The sequence below is a fragment of the Bombyx mandarina genome, chromosome 12 (assembly GCF_030267445.1).
Source record: "Bombyx mandarina strain Sakado chromosome 12, ASM3026744v2".
Taxonomy (NCBI): Eukaryota; Metazoa; Arthropoda; class Insecta; order Lepidoptera; family Bombycidae; genus Bombyx; species Bombyx mandarina.
Genome location: NC_143219.1, coordinates 6,832,216 through 6,854,761, shown reverse-complemented (window position 1 = coordinate 6,854,761; position 22,546 = coordinate 6,832,216). Strand labels below are relative to the sequence as shown.

The following is a 22,546-nucleotide window of genomic DNA, read 5'->3' as shown; positions in this document are numbered from 1 at the left end:
ACTATAACATGGTCAGGAATGACAAGCTCTCTGCTCGTGGTGGTGGTACCGTCATTTACTATAGAAGAGCCCTGCATTGCGTCCCGCTTGATCCTCCCGCGCTCGCTAATACCGAAGCATCAATGTGCCCAATCTCACTGACGGGACACGCGCCGATCGTTATCGCGTCCGTTTATCTTCCACCGGATAAGATCGTTCTAAGTAGTGATATCGAGGCGCTGCTCGGCATGGGAAGCTCTGTCATTCTGGCGGGCGACCAAAATTGTAAGCACATCAGGTGGAACTCACACACGACAACTCCGAATGGCAGGCGGCTTGACGCGTTAGTCGATGATCTCGTCTTCGATATCGTCGCTCCGCTAACCCCGATTCACTACCCGCTAAATATCGCGCATCGCCCGGATATACTCGACATAGCGTTATTAAAAAACGTATCTCTGCGCTTACACTCGATCGAAGTAGTTTCAGAGTTAGATTCAGACCATCGTCCCGTCATTATGAAGCTCGGTCGCGCTCCCGATTCCATTCCCGTCACGAGGACTGTGGTGGATTGGCACACGCTGGGCATTAGCTTGGCTGAATCTGATCTACCATCGCTCCCGTTTAACCCGGACTCTACCCCGTCTCCTCAGGATACCGCTGAAGCCATAGACATCGTAACGTCACACATCACCTCGACATTAAATAGGTCATCGAAGCAAGTTGTGGCGGAGGACTCCCTTCACCGCTTCAAATTGCCCGACAATATTAGGGAGCTCCTTAGAGCTAAGAACGCCTCGATCCGCGCCTACGATAGGTAACCTACCGTGGAAAATCGTATTGAAATGCGTGCCCTACAACGCGACGTAAAGTCTCGCATCGCCGAAGTCCGAGATGCCAGATGGTCTGATTTCTTAGAAGGACTCGCGCCCTCTCAAAGGTCTTACTACCGCTTAGCTCGTACTCTCAAATCGGATACGGTAGTAGCTATGCCCCCTCTCGTAGGCCCCTCAGGCCGACTCGCGGCGTTCGATGATGACGAAAAAGCAGAGGTGCTGGCCGATACATTGCAAGCCCAGTGCACGCCCAGCACTCAATCCGTGGACCCTGTTCATGTAGAATTAGTAGACAGTGAGGTAGAACGCAGAGCCTCCTTGCCACCTTCGGATGCGTTACCACCCGTAACCCCGATGGAAGTTAAAGATTTGATCAAAAACCTACGTCCTCGCAAGGCTCCCGGTTCCGACGGTATATCCAACCGCGTTATTAAACTTCTACCCGTCCAACTCATCGTGATGTTGGCATCTATTTTCAATGCCGCTATGGCGAACTGTATCTTTCCCGCGCTGTGGAAAGGAGCGGACGTTATCGGCATACATAAACCCGGTAAACCAAAAAATCATCCGACGAGCTACCGCTCGATTAGCTTCCTCATGTCTCTAGGCAAAATGTATGAGCGTCTGCTCTACAAACGCCTCAAAGACTTCGTCTCATCCAATGGCATTCTCATCGATGAACAATTCGGATTCCGTACAAATCACTCATGCGTTCAACAGGTGCACCGCTTCACGGAGCACATTCTTGTGGGGCTTAATCGACCAAAACCGTTATACACGGGAGCTCTCTTCTTCGACGTCGCAAAATCGTTCGACAAAGTCTGGCACAACGGTTTGATTTTCAAACTATTCAACATGGGCGTGCCGGATAGTCTCGTGCTCATCATACGGGACTTCTTGTCGAACCGCTCTTTTCGATATCGAGTCGAGGGAGCCCGCTCCTCCCCGTGACCTCTCTCAGCTGGAGTCCCGCAAGGCTCTGTCCTCTCACCCCTCCTATTTAGCTTATTCGTCACCCGCGCGGACTCACAAGAGGTCCTACCACCAGTAATTACGCAAATTATAATTTTGCGGGTTTCATTTTGATTACACGATGTTATTCGTTCACCGTGGAAGTCAATCGTGAACATTTGTCGAGTACGTATTTCATTAGAAAAATTGGTACTTGCCTGAGATTCGAACACCGGTGTATCGCTCAACACGAATGCGCCGGACGTCTTATCCGTTAGGCCACGACGACTTCGAAACTGTCTGATCTTACTGTGACCAGACCAGTACAGTAATTGAGCATTTTTCCACTTTTTTTATTTTATTGCTTTGGTCTGTTCTAGAATAGAGTGAGATATTCTCTCGACCATGCCTTCCAGAAGTCCTGTTTAAAATTTGTTAAAACATTCCAAAATTTTAAGCGATTATCTTTAGAAAGGTCTCCTTCCGGATAGGAAATCATTGCCGAGCCAATAAGAAAATGACCAGAGGTCAAGTAGCCTGTATCAGAAACTTCTGAGGACATGGAAAGCAAAGGTCTTGAATTAAGAATTGCTTCAATTTCAATAATTACTGTATTAAGAGTCTTAATTTAAGACCTTCATAGCTAACACAAAGATTACCAACACTCTCTTTAAATGGAATTTTAAACTCTTAACCCCTGCCTCCCATAACCTTCCAAACCGGACGAGTAGCTAGGTATGAAATTAAATTTTTTATATAATTTTTTTGCACAATAGTTTTCTACAGCATTTTTATGTGTTTGTGAATTGAACATTGTGCGCTCGTCAAACGACGACCGGGTATCGAAGAGTTTGGCAATATATGTCAGCAGATTGGGATGGATTGCGTGAATTTTACGCATCCTACCCATGGGGGCGGTTCTGCTTTTCCTCTGCTGATCCTGACGTCTGTGCAGACCGTCTTAAAGACGTGGTGCTCCAGAAGATGGAATTGTTTATTTCCTCCTCTGAGGTGCCCGTCGAGGGTCGCGGCAGACCCTGGTATAACAATGCCAGTAGGGATGCTGTACACCTTAAGCGGTCCGCATAAAAAAATAATTAACAGGGTAAAATTTGAAATGTAAAATTTATAATAAATGAAACTAAGGGAAAACTTTCTTAAAGTATATTAAAACAATTCATCGTGATAAATTCATTTTAAAAATTGTTACCTATTTTATATTGGGGTTGGTGCTTCCCGCTTCCGTAGGTTTAACCCGCGATTCCCTACAAGTGACCCCTGGGTGGTGCTAAACGGGAGCCGAAAACATAACCGGTGGTAGGACCTAGTCCGACTGGCTGGCGACCACCCTCCAACTAGAGTCCGCCGCCAAATAGCCTAGCTGTGTTCTGGCGTGTGGGTTGGAGAGCCAGTTCTATTCCTTCCCTTTCCCCTTCCTTGCTGGAGGTGAGTCTTGGTGACGCCTGGAACATGCGGAGCAGACGTGCGTGCGAGCTCACGGGGCGTGATTGTTTGACAGGGGTATAGGGAGACCCAGTGAAACGGTATCCGCTGCCGCCCGCCGGTCAGTAGGGGACCTGAACCCGGGTGTCTCTACTAAACTCCGCCCCGGGAAGCTGTCCCGCCAACCGGTGCAAAATCCTGTCGTGCGGTCGTCGTGCCGGAGTCGGAGACCGGAGTGGATCCCGGCGATCGCACGCAGAGTGGACTGGGGGCCCTTCCATGCCCTGCGTCAGTCTCTCACGCAACCCGTGGTCGAGCACGTACTATGTTCCGCGCTTCATTCAGGTGTTGCCTCGATCTCACCTCCAACATCCTAGCTCTCCTAATCCCACTCTCCGGAAATATAACAACATAATTAATGAAGTCGAAAAAAAAGAAAAGGGTTTTACAGGCGGTTCCCCATTCCACATTTAATGTGGATTTCAGCAATGTCAGGGGCCTACATAGCAACCTTGACGCCGTACACCACCACCTTGAGACGGCGCAGCCTGCCCTGCTTTTTTTAACGGAGACGCAGATATCTGCTCCGGACGATACCTCATACCTTGAATACCCCGGCTACGTATTGGAGCACAACTTCCTGCGTAAAGCCGGGGTGTGCGTATTCGTCCGGGCTGATGTCTGTTGTCGCCGTCTTCGGGGCCTCGAAAAACGGGACCTGTCCCTCTTGTGGCTGCGCGTAGATCACGGAGGCTGTACCCGAATCTACGCGTGCCTGTACAGGTCCCACAGCAGTGATGCAGGTTCAGCTCTGTTTGAACATGTGCAAGAGGGGACTAACCGCGTGCTTGAGCAGTACCCATCTGCGGAGGTGGTGGTTCTTGGAGACTTTAACGCGCACCACCAAGAGTGGTTGGGGTCCAGAACCACTGACCTCCCGGGTCGGACTGCCTACGATTTCGCCTTGGCCTACGGCTTCTCCCAGCTGGTGACACAGCCCACCCGTGTCCCAGATATCGAGGGGCGCGAGCCTTCTCTGTTGGACCTTCTGCTGACCACGGATCCGGCCGGATACAGTGTGGTGGTCGACGCTTCACTTGGATCGTCTGATCACTGCCTTATCCGTGCTGTTGTACCGCTCTCTCGTCCTGGTCGTCGAACGACGACCGGGTATCGAAGAGTTTGGAAGTATATGTCAGCAGATTGGGATGGATTGCGTGAATTTTACGCATCCTACCCATGGGGGCGGTTCTGCTTTTCCTCTGCTGATCCTGACGTCTGTGCGGGCCGTCTTAAAGACGTGGTGCTCCAGGGGATGGAATTGTTTATTCCGTCCTCTGAAGTGCCCGTTGGGGGTCGCAGCAGACCCTGGTATAACAATGCCAGCAGGGATGCTGCACACCTCAAGCGGTCCGCATACGTGGCATGGGATAGTGCCAGGAGACGTCAGGACCCTAACATCTCAGAGGAAAGGCGGAAATATAACGCCGCTTCTAGATCCTACAAGAAGGTTATTACCAAGGCGAAGTCGAAGCACGTCGCTAGAGTTGGCGAGCGATTGAAGAGCTATCCCTCCGGGAGCCGCGCTTTTTGGTCGCTCGCCAAGGCTGCAGAAGGAAACTTTTGCAGGTCTAGTCTCCCACCACTGCGCAAGTCCGATGACAATCTGGCCCACAGCGCGAAAGAGAAGGCTGACCTTCTGGTCAAACTCTTCGCCTTGAACTCGACTGTGGACGACGGGGGTGCCACACCACCGAACATCCCTCGGTGTGATAGCTCCCTGCCAGATATCTGCTTCACACAGTGTGCAGTCAGGCGGGAGCTCCGACTCCTGGACGTCCATAAGTCGAGTGGGCCAGACGGCATCCCCGCAGTGGTTTTGAAAACGTGCGCCCCTGAGCTGACACCTGCGCTAACGCGTTTGTATCGCCTCTCTTATTGCACTAACAGGGTTCCGTCTTCATGGAAGACCGCCCACGTCCACCCTATCCCCAAGAAGTGTGACCGGTCGGACCCATCGAGCTACAGGCCTATCGCGATAACTTCCTTGCTTTCCAAGGTGATGGAGCGAATAATTAATACACAACTCCTGAAGTATCTTGAAGATCGCCAGCTGATCAGTGACCGACAGTACGGTTTCCGTCACGGTCGCTCAGCTGGCGATCTTCTTGTATACCTTACTCACAGGTGGTCTGAAGCCTTGGAGAGCAAGGGCGAGGCTCTTGCTGTGAGCCTTGATATCGCGAAGGCCTTCGACAGGGTCTGGCATAGGGCACTTCTATCGAAGTTACCATCTCACGGAATCCCCGAGGGTCTCTGCAAGTGGATCGCTAGCTTTTTGGATGGGCGGAGCATCACGGTCGTTGTAGACCAGTCTTTCTCAAAGTGGGCGATAACGCCCCCTTGGGGGCGTTTGAAACCTAGAAGGGGGCGTTAAGGGGCCCAGGAAAAAAATGGGGGGCGTTGATGTGGGTTAGGGGGGCGCTGTAGAATTTGTAATTTCATTTACTTTATAGTATTTTAAATTTCACTAAAATTAAAACTCACCTACTACACAATAACGAATAATTAGTTTATATTTCTACCCTGTATGATATTATAAAAACTTAAAATAATTAACATAGATTTCGTAGGATAGCCCATACACCGTATGCAATCAAGTTGTAACAAGTTTCTGCAGAACATGATCGATGATAGTTAAAAAATTAGAGCAATTTTACCTTAATTACATTGCACCAGAAATGATTTTAAACATTAGAAAAAAAACTACCATGCAGAGTTTTAAAATATTACACGTACGTAAACTAACACAAATTGAGGTTTTCTTTACTTTCTTTCTTGTTTTTAACATATGGGCATTTTACAGCATTTTATAAGAAATTACTGATGTAAGAATCATAATTTTTATATAAAATGGAAATGCGTATATAATTATTGTTTAAAAACTTGTCTTAGATTATTATTTTTTACAATTTACCCATTACCGTCCAATGTCAAATAGTATAATAAGCCTAAACAGCTCACTTATTGTAAACATTGCTTACTATTTTATTTCTATATAATAATAGGTTAAGGAAAAAGTTTCTTCGTATTTTTTAAGAAAATTCACAACATTTTTTAATATAGTTTATTCACATTTAACTAAAGTATGTCAGTACCATTTTGTTCGATATCTTTTTGCCATCTTGTAGGTAGGGACATGATCCCATTGCTATAGAAATTTTTGGGCTTCTGATTAAAATACCACGACAATTGGTTTTGGCAGTCCTCTCGTGATGTTAACCTGAGACTGCCTAAAGAATTCGGAAGAGACCGAAACAGGTATAAATCTGAAGGTGCAAGGTCAGGACTATACGGCGGATGCATTAACACCTCCCAGCCAAGCTCTCTTAATTTTTTCTGAGTGGCTAAAGATGTGTGAGGTCTAGCGTTATCGTGATGAAAAACCACACCCCTTCTGTTGATTAATTCCGGCCGGTTTCTCTCAACTTCTTGCTTTAATCTCATCAGTTGTTCGCAGTAGAGTTCAGAATCGATGGTCCTGCCTGGTGGTAACAGCTCATAATGTATAATGCCCTTCCAATCCCACCACACACACAGCATCACCTTGTTGCGAGTTAACCCGGGTTTCGCCACAGTCTGTGAAGCCTGACCGGTCTTTGACCACAATCTTTCTCGTACGTTCTTATCGTACGTGATCCACTTTTCATCACCAGTTATCAGCTTCTTCAAAAATGGTTCGGTTTCATTACGTCGTAATAAAGAATCACAAACGAGTACACGGTTCATTAGGTTTCTTTCAGTGAGCTTTGTTGTGTACCCAGTTTTTTTCAAATGCGCCATAACTATTTTGTGGTCAATTCCCAGTTCTTCAGTTACGTCGTAACTAATGATATGCCGATCTTGCCCCACTTTTTCAAAAATGGCATCGATTTTATCCGTAATAGGGCGACCAGAGCGACGTGCGTTTTTGACATCAAAATTTCCGGATTGAAAACGCTTAAACCAAATTTGTGCTACTCTCACAGACTCTGCACTAGGTCCATAAACAACGCAATTTTTTTTCACGGCTTGCGTTGCCTTTTTACCTTTTTTGTAGTAAAATTTTTAAATGTATCTAATATCTTCATTAGATTCACTCATCTTGACAGTACGAAAAATAAATAAAAATCTCACATCTTCCTAATTTTAATTTGGAATTATTTTCTTTCGAATTTAAACTTTTAATGATACCAAAACTAGCCAGATACAAATAGTATAGCCAAAGACATTTTATTACAAGTTCATACTTTTTTAAGCTATTGCATAGCTTTTATCGCGGGCCTTGAGCGCGGCGACCGAATCATGAAATTCCGTAACGAAAAAAACCTAACATCCCACACTCCGCCTACCATGTAGCTTGCGTTCAACACATTCACACGTTGCACTTGTGTAGTGTTTGTGAATAAACGCGTGGCGTGACGCCACACTGCATGCGCATCATGAAAAATCTGCCCATCTCTCTCTCGCGCGGTTTAGCTTATGAGTGTGAAGGGGACAGTTAAGGTTTTGCCTTTATTAAGGTTTAATATAGCGTGGTCTTGTTTTATTATTGTTTTAATATTAAATTCTCACTGTCTAATTATAATGTCATAAGTTGATAAAAAATGCTATGCAATAGCTTTACCGCCGCAGTTCCCGAGTGCCACACGTTTTTTTTGTCAGGAGGAAATCGCCGGACTTCCGCCCTTCACTGGGGATGAAAGGCGGGGCATGTCGGAGTCGAACCGACTAAAACCTGTCGCTTAATAACCAGCATCCAAACTTCGTATGAGACAGAGCTCATGAAAAGGCAAAGGGGGGAAAGTGAAGCGTTTAGTGCGGAGCACATCTCTCCCATCACCCTCCCCCTCGGGACGCCGGACTGGCAGTCGTCGGTGCCACGACCACCAGCCCTCTCGGTCGGCAGGCTGTCCGAAGCCCGCCTAGATGGTGCCGGTTAGAATGGTCTATCCTACGGAATACCCTGCTGGGTCAGAACCACCGTGGGTTAGGATAGCCGGCCTTCCATCACCCGGATGCTCATGCGTAAAACGTGTGCAGAGCAGCTTTCGTCTTCTTAGGCCCCCTTCGCCGGTCCCCAGGCCGACATGTGAGGGAGACCCGAAACACTTAGAGGGCCAGGGCTTGGGTGAGATCCGCCTCCCTGGACCCCGCTCGACGGCGGCGGGCCTGTGCATCTCACGCGCCTCGCCGCTTCCTTTCGTGAGATGGTGCACTCGCAGAAGTCGAACATCGCCTTCCACGACTCGTCGTCACCGAGCATCGATGCCAGAACACTCGGCAACGACAAGTCGTTTCCTATTTTTGCGACGAGGACACGCCGCTACCCCTCTCATGCGGGGCAGGCGATGAGCGTATGCTCTGCCGTGTCCAAGTCGCAACCACAATGGTGGCACCCTGCCGTCGGCTCGGCTCACCGAAGCAACCATGCCCAGTGAGTACCTGCGTGAGCCGGAAAGTGAGGCGTCTTCTGTCACGATTCACCCAATTCACAAGAACCGGGCGAATCGCCTCGACGGTCCTACGACCAGCCGAAGGATCGGCCAGCCGCCTGGACCACGACTCCAGCACGGACCGCCGAGATTGGGCCCTCCGCGCTCTGACCACACTGGGGCTGGGACGCGCCACGCCCCGGGCACGAAGGTTAGCCCGCCACTGATAGTCAGCGGCGAGCGCCTCCGCCTCCAGGACCCAAGGCGGCGTCCCAGCCAGTACACACGCCGCCTCGAAAGAGATGGTGCGATAACCACAGATGATCCTGACCGCGATGGTGCGTTGCGGCCGTTGCAGCAACTTCGCTACCCCCACGGCCAGTGACTGGCCCCACACGGGCGCCTCGTATAAGGCCATTGACCGCACCACCCCCGTATAGAGACGGCGCGTCACCTGGTCAGGCCCCCTGATGTTGGGAAGAAGCAGGCTTAACGCGCCGGCCACCCCCAACAAACGAGGGACCAGGTTCTGAAAGTGAACACGGAAGGTCCAACGACTGTCCAGAATGAGGCCGAGGTACTTCAACTGCACCCCGACCCGATACGGACGCCTCCAACCACGATATGGGCATCGACATGTGGCACTCTCCGGGGCCTGTGAAACCACATGGCCTCGGCTATGGATTTACTGAGTGTCACGTCGAGGCCCAATCTCCTGATTTTGCCGGCGACATGCGCCACCTCAGCGGTGGCAAGACGAGCAAACTCAGCAAAACTTCCCACGGACCCGGGAGGAGAGCACCTCTCAGTACCCAGTCATACCCGGTATTCCACAAAAGGGGGCCGAGCACCGACCCCTGTGGAACACCGCGCACGACCGGGAACCTGTGCACGATCCCACCGTGTCCAGTACACGTGACCGATCTGTCCTCCAAGTAGGAAGCCAGCAGTCGGCAAAGGTAGGGGGACACTCCGTGTCTTACCAGGGGGATTTTTTAAATAAAAGAACACTTATTGCGGCATAACTATAATAGTTAGACATGCTGTCGCGACACTTTTTGTAAATAATAATGTTTTTTACAAAGTCGTAGTACATTATTTTATTCTATCATCAATAGTTTTCGTAGGGCACGCGACGTAAAGAATATTTTAGGTAATTTTTTTTACACCTTGGGTTCAATTATTGGAGTTTTAGTAAGAATACCTAATTTTTTTTCAAAAAAGATTAGAGCCTATGTCACTCGGGAATAGTGAAGCTTCCAAACAGTGAAATAATTTTTCAAAACGGTTTAGTAGTTTAGTAGTTACTAAATATAGATATTAATTATTACAAATAATAAAAACGCTGACTTAGACGGCGGTTTTTATTTGAACCAGTTTTAAATTATAAACTAAAATTCTATGAAAAATTACCCATATTTATCTATAATACGAAATGATATTAATTTATTTTTCGTAGTTTCCTTCCTTCTTGCGTCGATAATCCTGAGTGCTGAGGGTCGTGGCCTCCTCTAATAACTTTCTTCTGCATCATCTTGCGCCATTCCTGCCTCTCCTTGGCTGTGTGGATAGCAACGTGGACTGAGGTATTGAGAGTGGAGCGTATTTGGTCCGACCAGCGCATTGGATTTCTGCTTCTGTGCCTTCTCCCGCATACCTTGCCTGTTACCAGCAGCTTTTCCAGATTGTCACCTCTCTTTCTGGCGATATGTCCAAAGATCTCGAAACTCCTCCGCGCGCATGTAGTGCTGAGGCGCATTGGAATCTTGAGCTCGGTAAGAATGGATTCGTTGGTTCTGTGTTCTGTCCAACGAATCCCGAGCATTTTCCTCCAGCACCATATCTCGAACGCGTCGATGCGTTGGCGGTCGGCTTTCTTGAGGGTCCAAGTCTCTGCGCCGTAGAGAAAAATGGAAAAGACGACGGAGGTGACGAGCTGCTTTTTGGTATTCCTCGAGATGTTTCTGTCCGCCCAAACACGGTCCGTTTGGGAATAGCTCTCTTTGCCATACTGATTCGCCTTCTGAGGTCCTTTTCGGAGGATCCAAAACTAGCTATGACGGAGCCCACATAAATGAAATCCTCTACGATTTCCAGGTTTAGCTTATTCGTAGTTTAATAAGTTATTATTGTTAGTAGTATTATTTACTAGTCGAAATATAAATTTTTAATTATCTTATGATGAGAATTTTATATTAATGAGAAAGATATTCAACAAAAATAGTTTCGTTCTAATAAATTAGCATAGTAATAGTACAGTGAACTAGCAATTTATTTTATAATTCTGAATTTAAACAAACATATTGATGAGAAGAATTCATTTTTACTTTGCAAATTTGTAAATACACGCTCTGTAGCAATGTACGGACATATAATAATATGAAGAAACAATAATAGCATCTACAAATACATATGTACTACGTGGTACTACATTTACTAAAATTAATACAACATTTATTAATTAAATTAATGAAATTGTGGTTTTAAAGTTTTAGGGGTGTATAAAAAATGGGGGGCGCTCAAAAATAATTGATTTCCAAAGGGGGCGGTAAAAGAAATAAGTTTGATAATCACTGTTGTAGACGGTGACTGCTCTGATACCATGACCATTAACGCTGGCGTTCCACAAGGTTCGGTGCTCTCCCCCACGCTTTTCATCCTGTATATCAATGACATGCTGTCTATTGATGGCATGCATTGCTATGCGGATGACAGCACGGGGGATGCGCGATATATCGGCCATCAGAGTCTCTCTCGGAGCATGGTACAAGAGAGACGATCAAAGCTTGTGTCTGAAGTGGAGAACTCTCTGGGGCGAGTCTCCGAATGGGGTGAATTGAACTTGGTTCAATTCAACCCGTTAAAGACACAAGTTTGCGCGTTCACTGCGAAGAAGGACCCCTTTGTCATAGCGCCGCAATTCCAAGGAGTATCCCTGCAACCTTCCGAGAGTATCGGGATACTTGGGGTCGACATTTCGAGCGATGTCCAATTTCGGAGTCATTTGGAAGGCAAAGCCAAGTTGGCGTCCAAAATGCTGGGAGTCCTCAACAGAGCGAAGCGGTACTTCACGCCTGGACAAAGGCTTTTGCTTTATAAAGCACAAGTCCGGCCTCGCGTGGAGTACTGCTCCCATCTCTGGGCCGGGGCTCCCAAATACCAGCTTCTTCCATTTGACTCCATACAGAAGAGAGCCGTTCGGATTGTCGATAATCCCATTCTCACGGATCGTTTGGAGCCTCTGGGTCTGCGGAGGGACTTCGGTTCCCTCTGTATTTTGTACCGCATGTTCCATGGGGAGTGCTCTGAGGAATTGTTCGAGATGATAACAACATCTCGTTTTTACCATCGCACCGCCCGCCACCGGAGTAAAGTTCATCCATACTCCCTGGAGCCACTGCGGTCATCCACAGTGCGTTTCCAGAGATTTTTTTTGCCACGTACCATCCGGCTATGGAATGAGCTCCCCTCCACGGTATTTCCCGAGCGCTATGACATGTCCTTCTTCAAACGAGGCTTGTGGAGAGTATTAAGCGGTAGGCAGCGGCTTGGCTCTGCCCCTGGCATTGCTGAATTCCATGGGCGACGGTAACCACTCACCATCAGGTGGGCCGTATGCTCGTCCGCCTACAAGGGCAATAAAAAAATGAAAAAAATTTAGCCGTTACCTAAAAAGCTCGTAATCATACAAAAACTATTTTTTCTCACCCCTAGAAGTTAACCCTGACTATATTAGAGTTCTAAATTAACTTAATTCAGAAATTATTTTCTACCGTGTACTATAAGCAAATTATATAACATATTAACGGTATTATTTTTTTTATCAATTATTCCCATTCCTTCTCCCACTTCCATAAGGTCGTTCAAAAATTCTTCTAGCATATGTTCCGGGATTTTGAAGGGATTTATTGCTGATGCTGTAACTGGAAGGGGAAAAGTTAGTGTGTTTAATTTTACAAAGGATACAACAAAACAAAGTAACTAAATCCAAATGCACGCATGTGTTAATTGTTAAATCCTAATACCTCATTGAAATTGGATCTATTGATAATTGATTTTCAAACAAACATTTGGGAAGTTAGCTCAGCTGTTGCAAACCGAGTTTTCTATCATATTACACTAACAAAACCTAAAATAAACTTAATCGCTATCATAGATGTAGTAGAATTTTTCAGGCTTCACAAATTATTAAAAAAAGATAAAAATGAAGTTTAATCTCGTGCTTATTTCGCAGCAAAATCTTTGAGTTTCAAAAATTATAAAACTCAATCATCATTTGTACAATGATTGCAAAAGTCATTTAAAGAAGTCTAATTGCAATGTGGTGGTAAGGTATACGGTTAGCCCACAGGATTAGTACTATCATCTAACTTTTTGTAGATCAAAAAGTGTTCAAAAAGTAGTAGTAGTAGATCAAAAAGTGGATCAGCCGTGACACAATTCAAACATCGACTTCATGTCTCCAGGTGAGGCGTGGACGTTATGGTGTCTACGGGCTCCGATCACTATCTAACATCAAGTGCAAATAAAGAAACTTACTTATGACGCCACTAAACCTACTTCTGCTGCTGTTGACGCCGCCTGTTCTATGCCTGTGGGTTTATTCGTATCCACCAATACCCTGCGTAATTACACTTGGATGAAAAATGGAATCCTGCTTAGCAAAGTATTCCAGAAAAATCGATATTTCGACACCATATCTCATGGCAGGAGCACTAACTTAAATTCGTTGTTCGTTTCTTATTACTGATATAAATCCTCCCAATATAGATCCTTACTAAAACTATTTATTTGGCATGTTTTTAATTTTCATTTGGAAAAATAAAAAACATTCTAAGCATATTATGGATTACATAATTAATTCATTATTAACTTACAATTTATCATGTATGTTAATTCAGACATAGTAACCAACAGACGTTACTCTGTTTATAAGATAAAATATCATAAAAAACATAATTTATAACAAATTAATTTCGACTAAAACAATTTTAAGCAAACAAGTTTCAACCTACTTTTGAAATCGGATATCTTGTTGTATACAAATTTCTTTTGTCTGGAACGAACATCTATGAATCGAAAGCCGATTTTCTTAAACAGTTTTTCAATAACACGATCCGGTTCCTGAAACCAATGTAAGTAATTAATTAAGTATATAGTTCATACGACAAAAGCATTCCCGGTTTTTTAAAACATTAATATCGAAAAACACATTAACATTTTAATTTTCCAAATAAATGGTACTAATCAGAGTCTTAGCAATAATTTTCTCCTCTTCGCCTATCGATGTGTCAACGAACAGTGAGATAAAAATAAATTCCTGTGTAGTCGCACGTGGGACATTCATATAAAGGCAATTTCTAAGTATCAGAAAGCCTTTTTTGAATCAAAATTCAATAATATGAAGTTAGTATCTACTGAACATTTTTGAAATGAACAAATAACTATCAATTATTAATCAATAAATTCAAATCAAATCAATCAAATAACAATAAATTATTCAATACCGTCTTTACCATAAGGGCACACGGGGCCTGTGCCCAGGGCCCATTCTCAGGAGACCCCGAAGGACCGAGAATTTCTCTCACACATTTATTCTCAAAACATTTTTGTCAGGCACTTTTTTCACAAATCAGTAATCTTATCACAAGGCATATACTACGCCATTATATCGATGACTGCGCCTATTCCTACTCTACTAATTAATAATATTTCCGAACGCTACCTACCTAATTTACTAAGTACACCATCTAGCGATCACTCACGCAATTAAAGATATCTTTAAAGTAAATTTTTGGAAGGATATCACTTGCACATAATTGACAAATTACTCAGCCGTTCTTGTAACATTGTTGTTCGCAATTCATTTTTTATTCTCTTAAGCTTCTATTATATAATAGAAGATTTTGCTCAACAGAAGTCCCGAAAGAAACCGTTATCGTAATCGTAACCAAAAAACCAGCAGCATTCTAATATCATTAATGACATATTATATCATACTGTATTTGATTACATATAATAAATGTGTTCACCCTGTTTTTTCCAACTCCTAAAACCGTCACTAGAGAGCGCTGTAATACGCAAATCCGTTGTCATGATACCCTTGTCATAAGTGACACTGTATCCTAGAGAATTGATTTTTTACTTTAATATACAAGTTTTTCTAATCCAAGTTTATTTTCATAATCATCCCTCGGAAAGTCGAAAATGGTCGTACTCAGTAAAAAAATGTTATTATAATTCGTTTTTTTTCTTTCCAAAAGGGCCTCAAATTCTTGTGTGCCCAAGGGCCCCAGACTAGTTTAAGACGTCCCTGTAATTATTTAAATCGCCGGATTTTATTTTTTACAACACAAGGCAATGCTTCCATAGCGGAAGTCATCCGTGAATACAATGACATTAATATATTAGAAATAAAATTACAATTACCACACTATAAGGCGAAACAAATTGATTTAAATCTTTAAACCACCAGGAAAAAATAATTATAAACCGTTAATACATTTCAATTCGTCGTAGCCTAAAGGAAAAGACGTTATGTCTATCCGTATCAAACGAAGTAACAAAACAGGTATTCAAATCCTGCACTGATACCTGAAACCTAGTTTTCTAGAGAAATTGGTACTTCATTCAAGTTCAGAAGTAGCTTCCACAATTAAGGAATAACGGCGTATAAAGAAAAACCTGTGGAAGTGCTGGTACTAGAGGCTGAGGCTAGTGGAAAGCCTACACAGGAAGGTATCACCGTTCTGCCTATTTCGGCGGCAAAATAATCACGCATCTCGGTTTGAAGAGTGGGAGACTTCGACCTCGTGTCTTAAGCTGCGTGGGGCATTGATGTTGTAATTGATGTCCATGAACTCCAATAAACATTTAACAAAAAAGAAAATAAGTAAAGACACTACTGTAACAAACTATTCATTACGGTAATCTCTAAGTAGGTAATTTATTTTCAACATAGATCACAGATAGAACAACGCTGTAAAATTTAAAGAAAAAAGTATTAATACCATACAGTCATGATAAGGCGAAACGAATAGATTGAAATCCTTAAGCCATGCAGTCCATTTGGGGGAGTCTTTGAGTCCTTCGAACAAACTATACATTGGCGAATATGCGAGAAAGGTTAAAAGGCATTCTCCATCATTACTCATCAGATTATGAATATTTGTAAACCCTTTTCTGAAAAAAAAAATTGCAGAATATTATTCTACCAATATAATATTATCGGATAATAGATTGAAGACGCAATGCAGTGCATTGAACAGTATGAACGCATGTCGGATATCACAATTGCTCGATGAAAACAGTACCTACTGGTTAGTGTCAGAAATAGAAGTATAAGTGTCAGAAATAAGTATGAACTCTATACCCATATTATTATGTTTGCCATATCCCATACCACCAAACTTTCGAATACATTTTAATTTTGATGAAAGTACTTAAATCACTCAAATATGTGGCTAAGTTTCTCAGTATGGAAAGAAAGACTGATTACCTTAAACTGACTTCAACCATAAAAATAATACACTCATAAGACTTACTCCTGGTTCCGAATCCAATGTAATGTGTAAAATGAGAAAACATGATCGAATTGTCCTTTCATCTCATCGGGAATATCCCCTTCTATATTAAGTACAGTAAATGCTGTCGTCTTATTTCCGTAACGCTCTTCGGCGTGTTTGACCATTCTCTCGTTGATATCGCAGCCCAACAAAATCTTTCTACTTGTTGGTAAGTATGATCTCAGGATATCAGTGACACTTCCATCGCCAGAACCTATATCTAATATACTTTCTCCAATTTCTTTCCAGTTTAATCTTGACGAATACTCATTTAAAGTGTCAGCTGCATCCTGCCTCGGAATACTGTTACTATTTTCGTATAATTCTGCATCGTCGTTCATGGAAAACCTGAAAATAAAATGGAAATATCGGGGATACTGTTTTTAGTAAGTTATGTTGACAGACGAGCCATACTAAAGAAATGCGCCTAAACACCACCGATTCGGCTCCTATTTTGATCAAAGGGAGGCACATCGAGCAGATCTGAAGTCGTCGTGGCCTAAAGGATAAAGACATCCGGTGCATTCGTATTGAGCGATGCACCAGTGTTCGAATCCCAGGCGGGTACCAACTTTTCTATTGAAATACGTACTCAACAAATGTTCACGATTGACTTCCATTGTGAAGGAATAACATCGTGTAATAAAAATCAAACCCGCAAAATTATAATTTGCGTGATTACTGGTGGTAGGACCACTTGTGAGTCCGCGCGGGTAGGTACCACCACCCTGCCTATTTCTGTCGAGAAGTCAGTAATGCGTTTCGGTTTGAAGGGCGCAGCAGCCTTTGTACTATAGAACTGACTTTTAAGGCTCATGTCTCAAGGACAGTATTAGCGTTGTTGATGTCTATAGGCTCCGGTAACTACTACTAAGGGAACAACACCTTGAGCTCGTTCAGATCTATCCAATAAAAATTGTATTAAAGACTGATTTGCCGAATTGCTGCAAAATACCGTGACGAGGTCTGAAATAGGTAGTATTTTTTTTATTACATAGGTGATAGGACGAGCTCACAGCCCACCTGGTGTTAAGTGATTACCGAAGCCCATAAATATCTACAACATAAATGCCGTCACCCACCTTTTGATATGAGTTTTAGGGTCTCAGTATAGTTACAACGGCTGCCCCACCCTTCAAACCGAAACGGATTACTGCTTCACGGCAGAAACCGGCCGGTTGGTGGTACCTACCCGTGCGGACTCACAAGAGGTCCTACCACCAGTAATTTTTATTACACGATGTTATTCCTTCACCGTGAAAGTCCATCGGGAACATATTTTGTTAGGTACGTATTTCATTAGGAAAATTGGTACCCGCCCGCGGGATTCAAACACCGTTGCATCGTTCCAAACAAATGCACCGGACCTCTTATTCTTTAGGCCGCGACGACTTCAGTCGTAGTCCGACTAAACCTAGTATAGACCTAGACCAGACTAGTATAAATATAATAATAGCAGCCCACATACTGCTCGACTGGTTACTCAATGGCCGCAGCCAAGTCCCCAAATTACAGTCTCATAGAGCACACGTGTAATTTGCACCAACAATAATTCGTGAATAACTGGTTACGGATATTGTCATTTAATACATCGTCGAATTTGAGACCCTACACCAAAAATGTGATAAGACACGAATTTGATTACGGCAATTATAATTTTCCGAGATGCTCATTAATACATTGGGTCGCCGTTACATAATGTTACAGTCACCGCCCGATTAGCCTCCTCATGTCTCTAGACAAACTGTATGAGCGTCTGCTCTACAAACGCCTCAGAGACTTCGTCTCATCCAAGGGCATTCTCATCGATGAACAATTCGGATTCCGTACAAATCACTCATGCGTTCAACAGGTGCACCGCCTCACGGAGCACATTCTTGTGGGGCTTAATCGACCAAAACCGTTATACACGGGAGCTCTCTTCTTCGACGTCACAAAAGCGTTCGACAAAGTCTGGCACAACGGTTTGATTTTCAAACTATTCAACATGGGCGTGCCGGATAGTCTCGTGCTCATCATACGGGACTTCTTGTCGAACCGCTCTTTTCGAGTCGAGGGAACTTGCTCCTCCCCACGACCTCTCACAGCTGGAGTCCCGCAAGGCTCTGTCCTCTGACCCCTCCTATTTAGCTTATTTGTTAACGATATTCCCCGGTCGCCGCCGACCCACTTAACTTTATTCGCCGACGACACGACTGTTTACTATTCCAGTAGAAACAAGTCCCTAATGGCGAAGAAGCTTCAGAGCGCAGCCCTAGCCCTAGGACAGTGGTTCCGAAAATGGCGCATAGACATCAACCCAGCGAAAAGTACTGCGGTGCTATTTCAGAGGGGAAACTCCACACGGATTTCCTCCCGGATTAGGAGGAGGAATCTCACACCCCCGATTACTCTCTTTAGACAACCCATACCCTGGGCCAGGAAGGTCAAGTACCTGGGCGTTACCCTGGACGCATCGATGACATTCCGCCCGCATATAAAATCAGTCCGTGACCGTGCCGCGTTTATTCTCGGTAGACTTTACCCCATGATCTGTAAGCGGAGTAAAATGTCCCTTCGAAACAAGGTGACACTTTACAAAACTTGCATAAGGCCCGTCATGACTTACGCGAGTGTGGTGTTCGCTCACGCGGCCCGCACACACATAGACACCCTCCAATCTCTAAAATCCCGCTTTTGCAGGTTAGCCGTCGGAGCTCCGTGGTTCGTGAGGAACGTTGACCTACACGACGACCTGGGCCTCGAATCTATCCAGAAATACATGAAGTCAGCGTCGGAACGGTACTTCGATAAGGCTATGCGTCATGATAATCGCCTTATCGTAGCCGCCGCTGACTACTCCCCGAATCCTGATCATGCAGGAGCCCGTCACCGTCGACGCCCTAGACACGTCCTTACGGATCCATCAGATCCAATAACCTTTGCATTAGACGCCTTCAGCTCTAACACTAGGAGCAGGCTTAGGGACCCCGGTAACCGTACTCGTCGAACTCAACAAAGAGTTCGCCGTGCAACCTAACCCATGAATCAGCTCGCTGAGTTTCTCGCCGGATCTTCTCAGCGGGTCGCGATTCCGATCCGGTAGTAGATTCATTCGCGAAGCAGCTGCTCTTGAGCTGTTAGGTCTCCTTCGGAGGCGCTCGGGTACCTGCTAGCAAATCCCACCCCTCCTGGCTGAGCCTTTGCTCGCCCACCTGTCCTGGTGAAACTGGAAAGGCATCCGGGCCACCAGTAATCCTTCAATCATAAAAAAAACGGCGATAAAAAAATCTTGTAGGAAATGATGGTCAGCATGTGTTCGCCTATGTAGTTTGGATAATAAAAGACTGGCCATTTCGAATCGTGGGATTATTCCGTTTCTCGATTCTTAGCAAAAATAAATAATTTACGTAAATAGGCTTATATCATGTGTGACCTTCATAACGATACGACAAAAATTCGAAAAGCCATTTACAACACACACACAAATGAGAACAGGGTAAATTGTTGCATATTAAAAAAAAAAAAAAAAAAAATTTATATATATATATACAGAGAATATATATTTTTTTGTAAATTAGTACAAAATAATTATGCATAAAATATTTATATCAATCATAATTATATATTTCGAAACAAATTTGTTAATAATATAAAAAATAAGATAAGATAAAATATGAAGCCACCATAAGTAAATATTTCGCAATGTACATAGATCATTCAAGAAAACTAATTATTTACTAATTTCTGCAACCACAGGCAAATATTTTTGTTATTAAAACTAATTTGACACCTGTTGTATTATAATTAAGACCTCATATTTTAAGGTGGGGGGTGGTGGGGTTCACATTATGATGTATTTTTTTTATTGCTTAGATGGTTGGACGAGCTCACAGCCCGCCTGGTGTTAAGTGGTTACTGAAGCCAATAGACATTTACAACGTAAATGCGCCACCCCTCTTGAGATATAAGTTCTAAGGTCTCAGTATAGTTAAAACGGCTGCCCCACCCTTCAAACCGAAACGAATTACTGCTTCACGGCAGAAATAGGCAGGGCAGTGGTACCTATCCATGCGGACTCACAAGAAGTCCTACCACCACTAATTACGCAAATTATAATTTTTCTAATTATAAATTATAATGTTCTCATGGATGTCTTAAAAGGCGATTGACGGGTTCACAAGAAAATAGGCTGAAGCGTTCTCCTATTCGAAACTTCAACTTTTGGTCACTTTACACCAGGCAGGCAGTTTCCGTAACAAAGTAAACAAAAAATAAAATACCTGCATGAGTTTCCGTTCCTGACTTGATTTTGACCAACCATAATGCTGATTTTGCACACAATATGCAGTGATTCAATGAGACAGTCGTATTTATAATATCTTTTAGAGATCCTTCGGATTTAATTATCCAAAAAACATTTTTTTTTAAATATTTTTATGCGCTATAAATTCATTTAACTATGTTATAATTTTCTAACTAACATATGAATGCGTGGAAAATGCGAAGTTGACAGTGCTCTTTCTTATAAAACTTTAATGTCGTCGTCAAATCTCATGACCTATGTAATTGTAGTGTTCGCTTACGCGGACCGCACAGGCATTAACTCTTCAAATAATCATCATCCAATCCAATCTCGTTTTTGCAGGATAGCAATTGCAGCACCGTGGTACGTGAGGAATGTCGATCTTTTAGAATCGTTACAAAAGCACATTAAGGAAGAGTCATAACGCTGCTTCGATACGCGACGCGATAACCCTCTTATCGTGGCCGCCGCTAATTACATATCCGACCCTGGCGACGGGTCAACGCAAAGCTGCCATCGCTCTAATCATTCCTTATCGGATCCACCGCATCCGCTCTCGGTGCTTTTAGGCTCTTCAAGCACCGGTCACTGTCTCGACCGTTCGAAGAGTTCGGCGAGAGACAACCCACTGAGTTTCTCACCGGATCTTCTGAGTGTTTCGTGATTCCGAACCGGTGGTAGATTCTGCGTAGCAATAATTTTAATGAAATAAATACAAATAATAGAATACCGGGACAACATTTAGGATACTTCGAATGGGGGACAATTTTTCTTCCTCATGTCAACATAAGAAAATTGTGTCGACCATAAAAAAGGCGGGAAAATACAATGATACATTTTAAGTTTTATTGCATTAAGTTTTAATGCAATTATACATTACTTATAGTAAAACATTACAATTGAAATGTGTCTGTACATAAATTTAAGTCTGTTTAATCGCGTACATCCTTAGAACTACTGAATTTACTTATTACAAACGCGTGTGATGTCGATGCGCGACTTCTGGAAGCATTGAAATAAATTGGTGACCGCGATCTGGAGTTTATTGTAAATGAACGACATATTCCTACTTGAGTAACGAGAGGCGAGAAGGAAAAACGAAAAATTCGCCAAGAAGTTTCGTTTGATGAGCATGAGACTGACTGGTACTCCCATGTTGTACAATTTATATATTAAAACAACGAAGCCAGACTTTGTTGAACGCCTTCGCGTTATCAAAGAAGAGGGCTCTCGTGGGGACGGGTCTGTGTCTATTTAGCCCTACTAGGATGTGCTGCGTGAGGCGGTGCAATTGCTGGATGCACGAGTGTTCGTTTATCAGGATAACTTTGATGACTCAGATGACGAAGTCCCAGAGGAATTTACGTAACGAATGTACGTTCGTACAATTTCCCTAATGCTGGGAGGAAAGTGATCGATGGTATTTTTATATTATTAAATTTTGTTACATAGCAATAATATTATTAATAAGAAAAATAATTAAAACTATTGTTACTGTTTAACACTAAAACTTTTATTATTCGAGACGTCGAAATATCTTATACCTTTAAACGAGCAATTCTTGTATATATATAATCTGAATCTCGGAAATGGCTCCAACGATTTTCATAAAATTTAGTATACAGGGGATTTCGGGGGCGATAAATCGATCTAGCTACGATTTATTTTCAGAAAATGTTGTTTTATTCGTGTTTTCAATAATCAACTTTATGACTCTTCCCGACATCTATTGGCGAATAATAATACTATTTTTCTTAATTGAGAGCTCCGATCAACAATTATTGTAACTAGATAAAGGGACACGTACAAAATCAAAGCAAAAGCTGTCCGCGTGAATATACACACACATAGCTACATTGGTTTACAACAAACGGAGAAAAAAGTTTTCAAAACAGTTTTAAGTTCAAACTAATTACGACTATGGCACCTAGTAATAAAGTCACAAACCTCCAAAACATTATCTAATACTTACGATCATTCGTCACAAAGCAATAAATTACTCCTGTCACTTAC

The 22,546-nt window shown here is 43.5% G+C and overlaps 1 protein-coding gene across 1 annotated transcript; it reads right to left on the bottom strand.

Annotated features, from left to right (window-relative positions):
* Positions 1 to 10,986: 10,986 nt before the first annotated feature.
* Positions 10,987 to 20,663, bottom strand: LOC114245881 (juvenile hormone acid O-methyltransferase-like). Its single transcript, XM_089731586.1, has 5 exons — positions 20,511 to 20,663; positions 16,228 to 16,596; positions 15,694 to 15,865; positions 13,699 to 13,807; positions 10,987 to 12,606 (listed from the first exon to the last, which is right to left on the bottom strand). The coding sequence occupies exons 1-5, from the start codon at positions 20,549 to 20,551 to the stop codon at positions 12,446 to 12,448; spliced, it is 852 nt and encodes a 283-aa protein (XP_089587712.1). The 5' UTR covers positions 20,552 to 20,663; the 3' UTR covers positions 10,987 to 12,445.
* Positions 20,664 to 22,546: the final 1,883 nt, after the last annotated feature.

Excerpts from the sequence above, each read along its gene's own strand:
- LOC114245881 (XM_089731586.1), bottom strand. The coding sequence starts at position 20,551 with ATGGTTGGTCAAAATCAAGTCAGGAACGGAAACTCATGCAG. Across the intron at positions 13,808-15,693 it reads CGCCTTATCATGACTGTATG|GAACCGGATCGTGTTATTGA; the intron begins GTATTAATACTT and ends CATTGGTTTCAG. Across the intron at positions 12,607-13,698 it reads CAAGATATCCGATTTCAAAA|TTACAGCATCAGCAATAAAT; the intron begins GTAGGTTGAAAC and ends TTCCCCTTCCAG.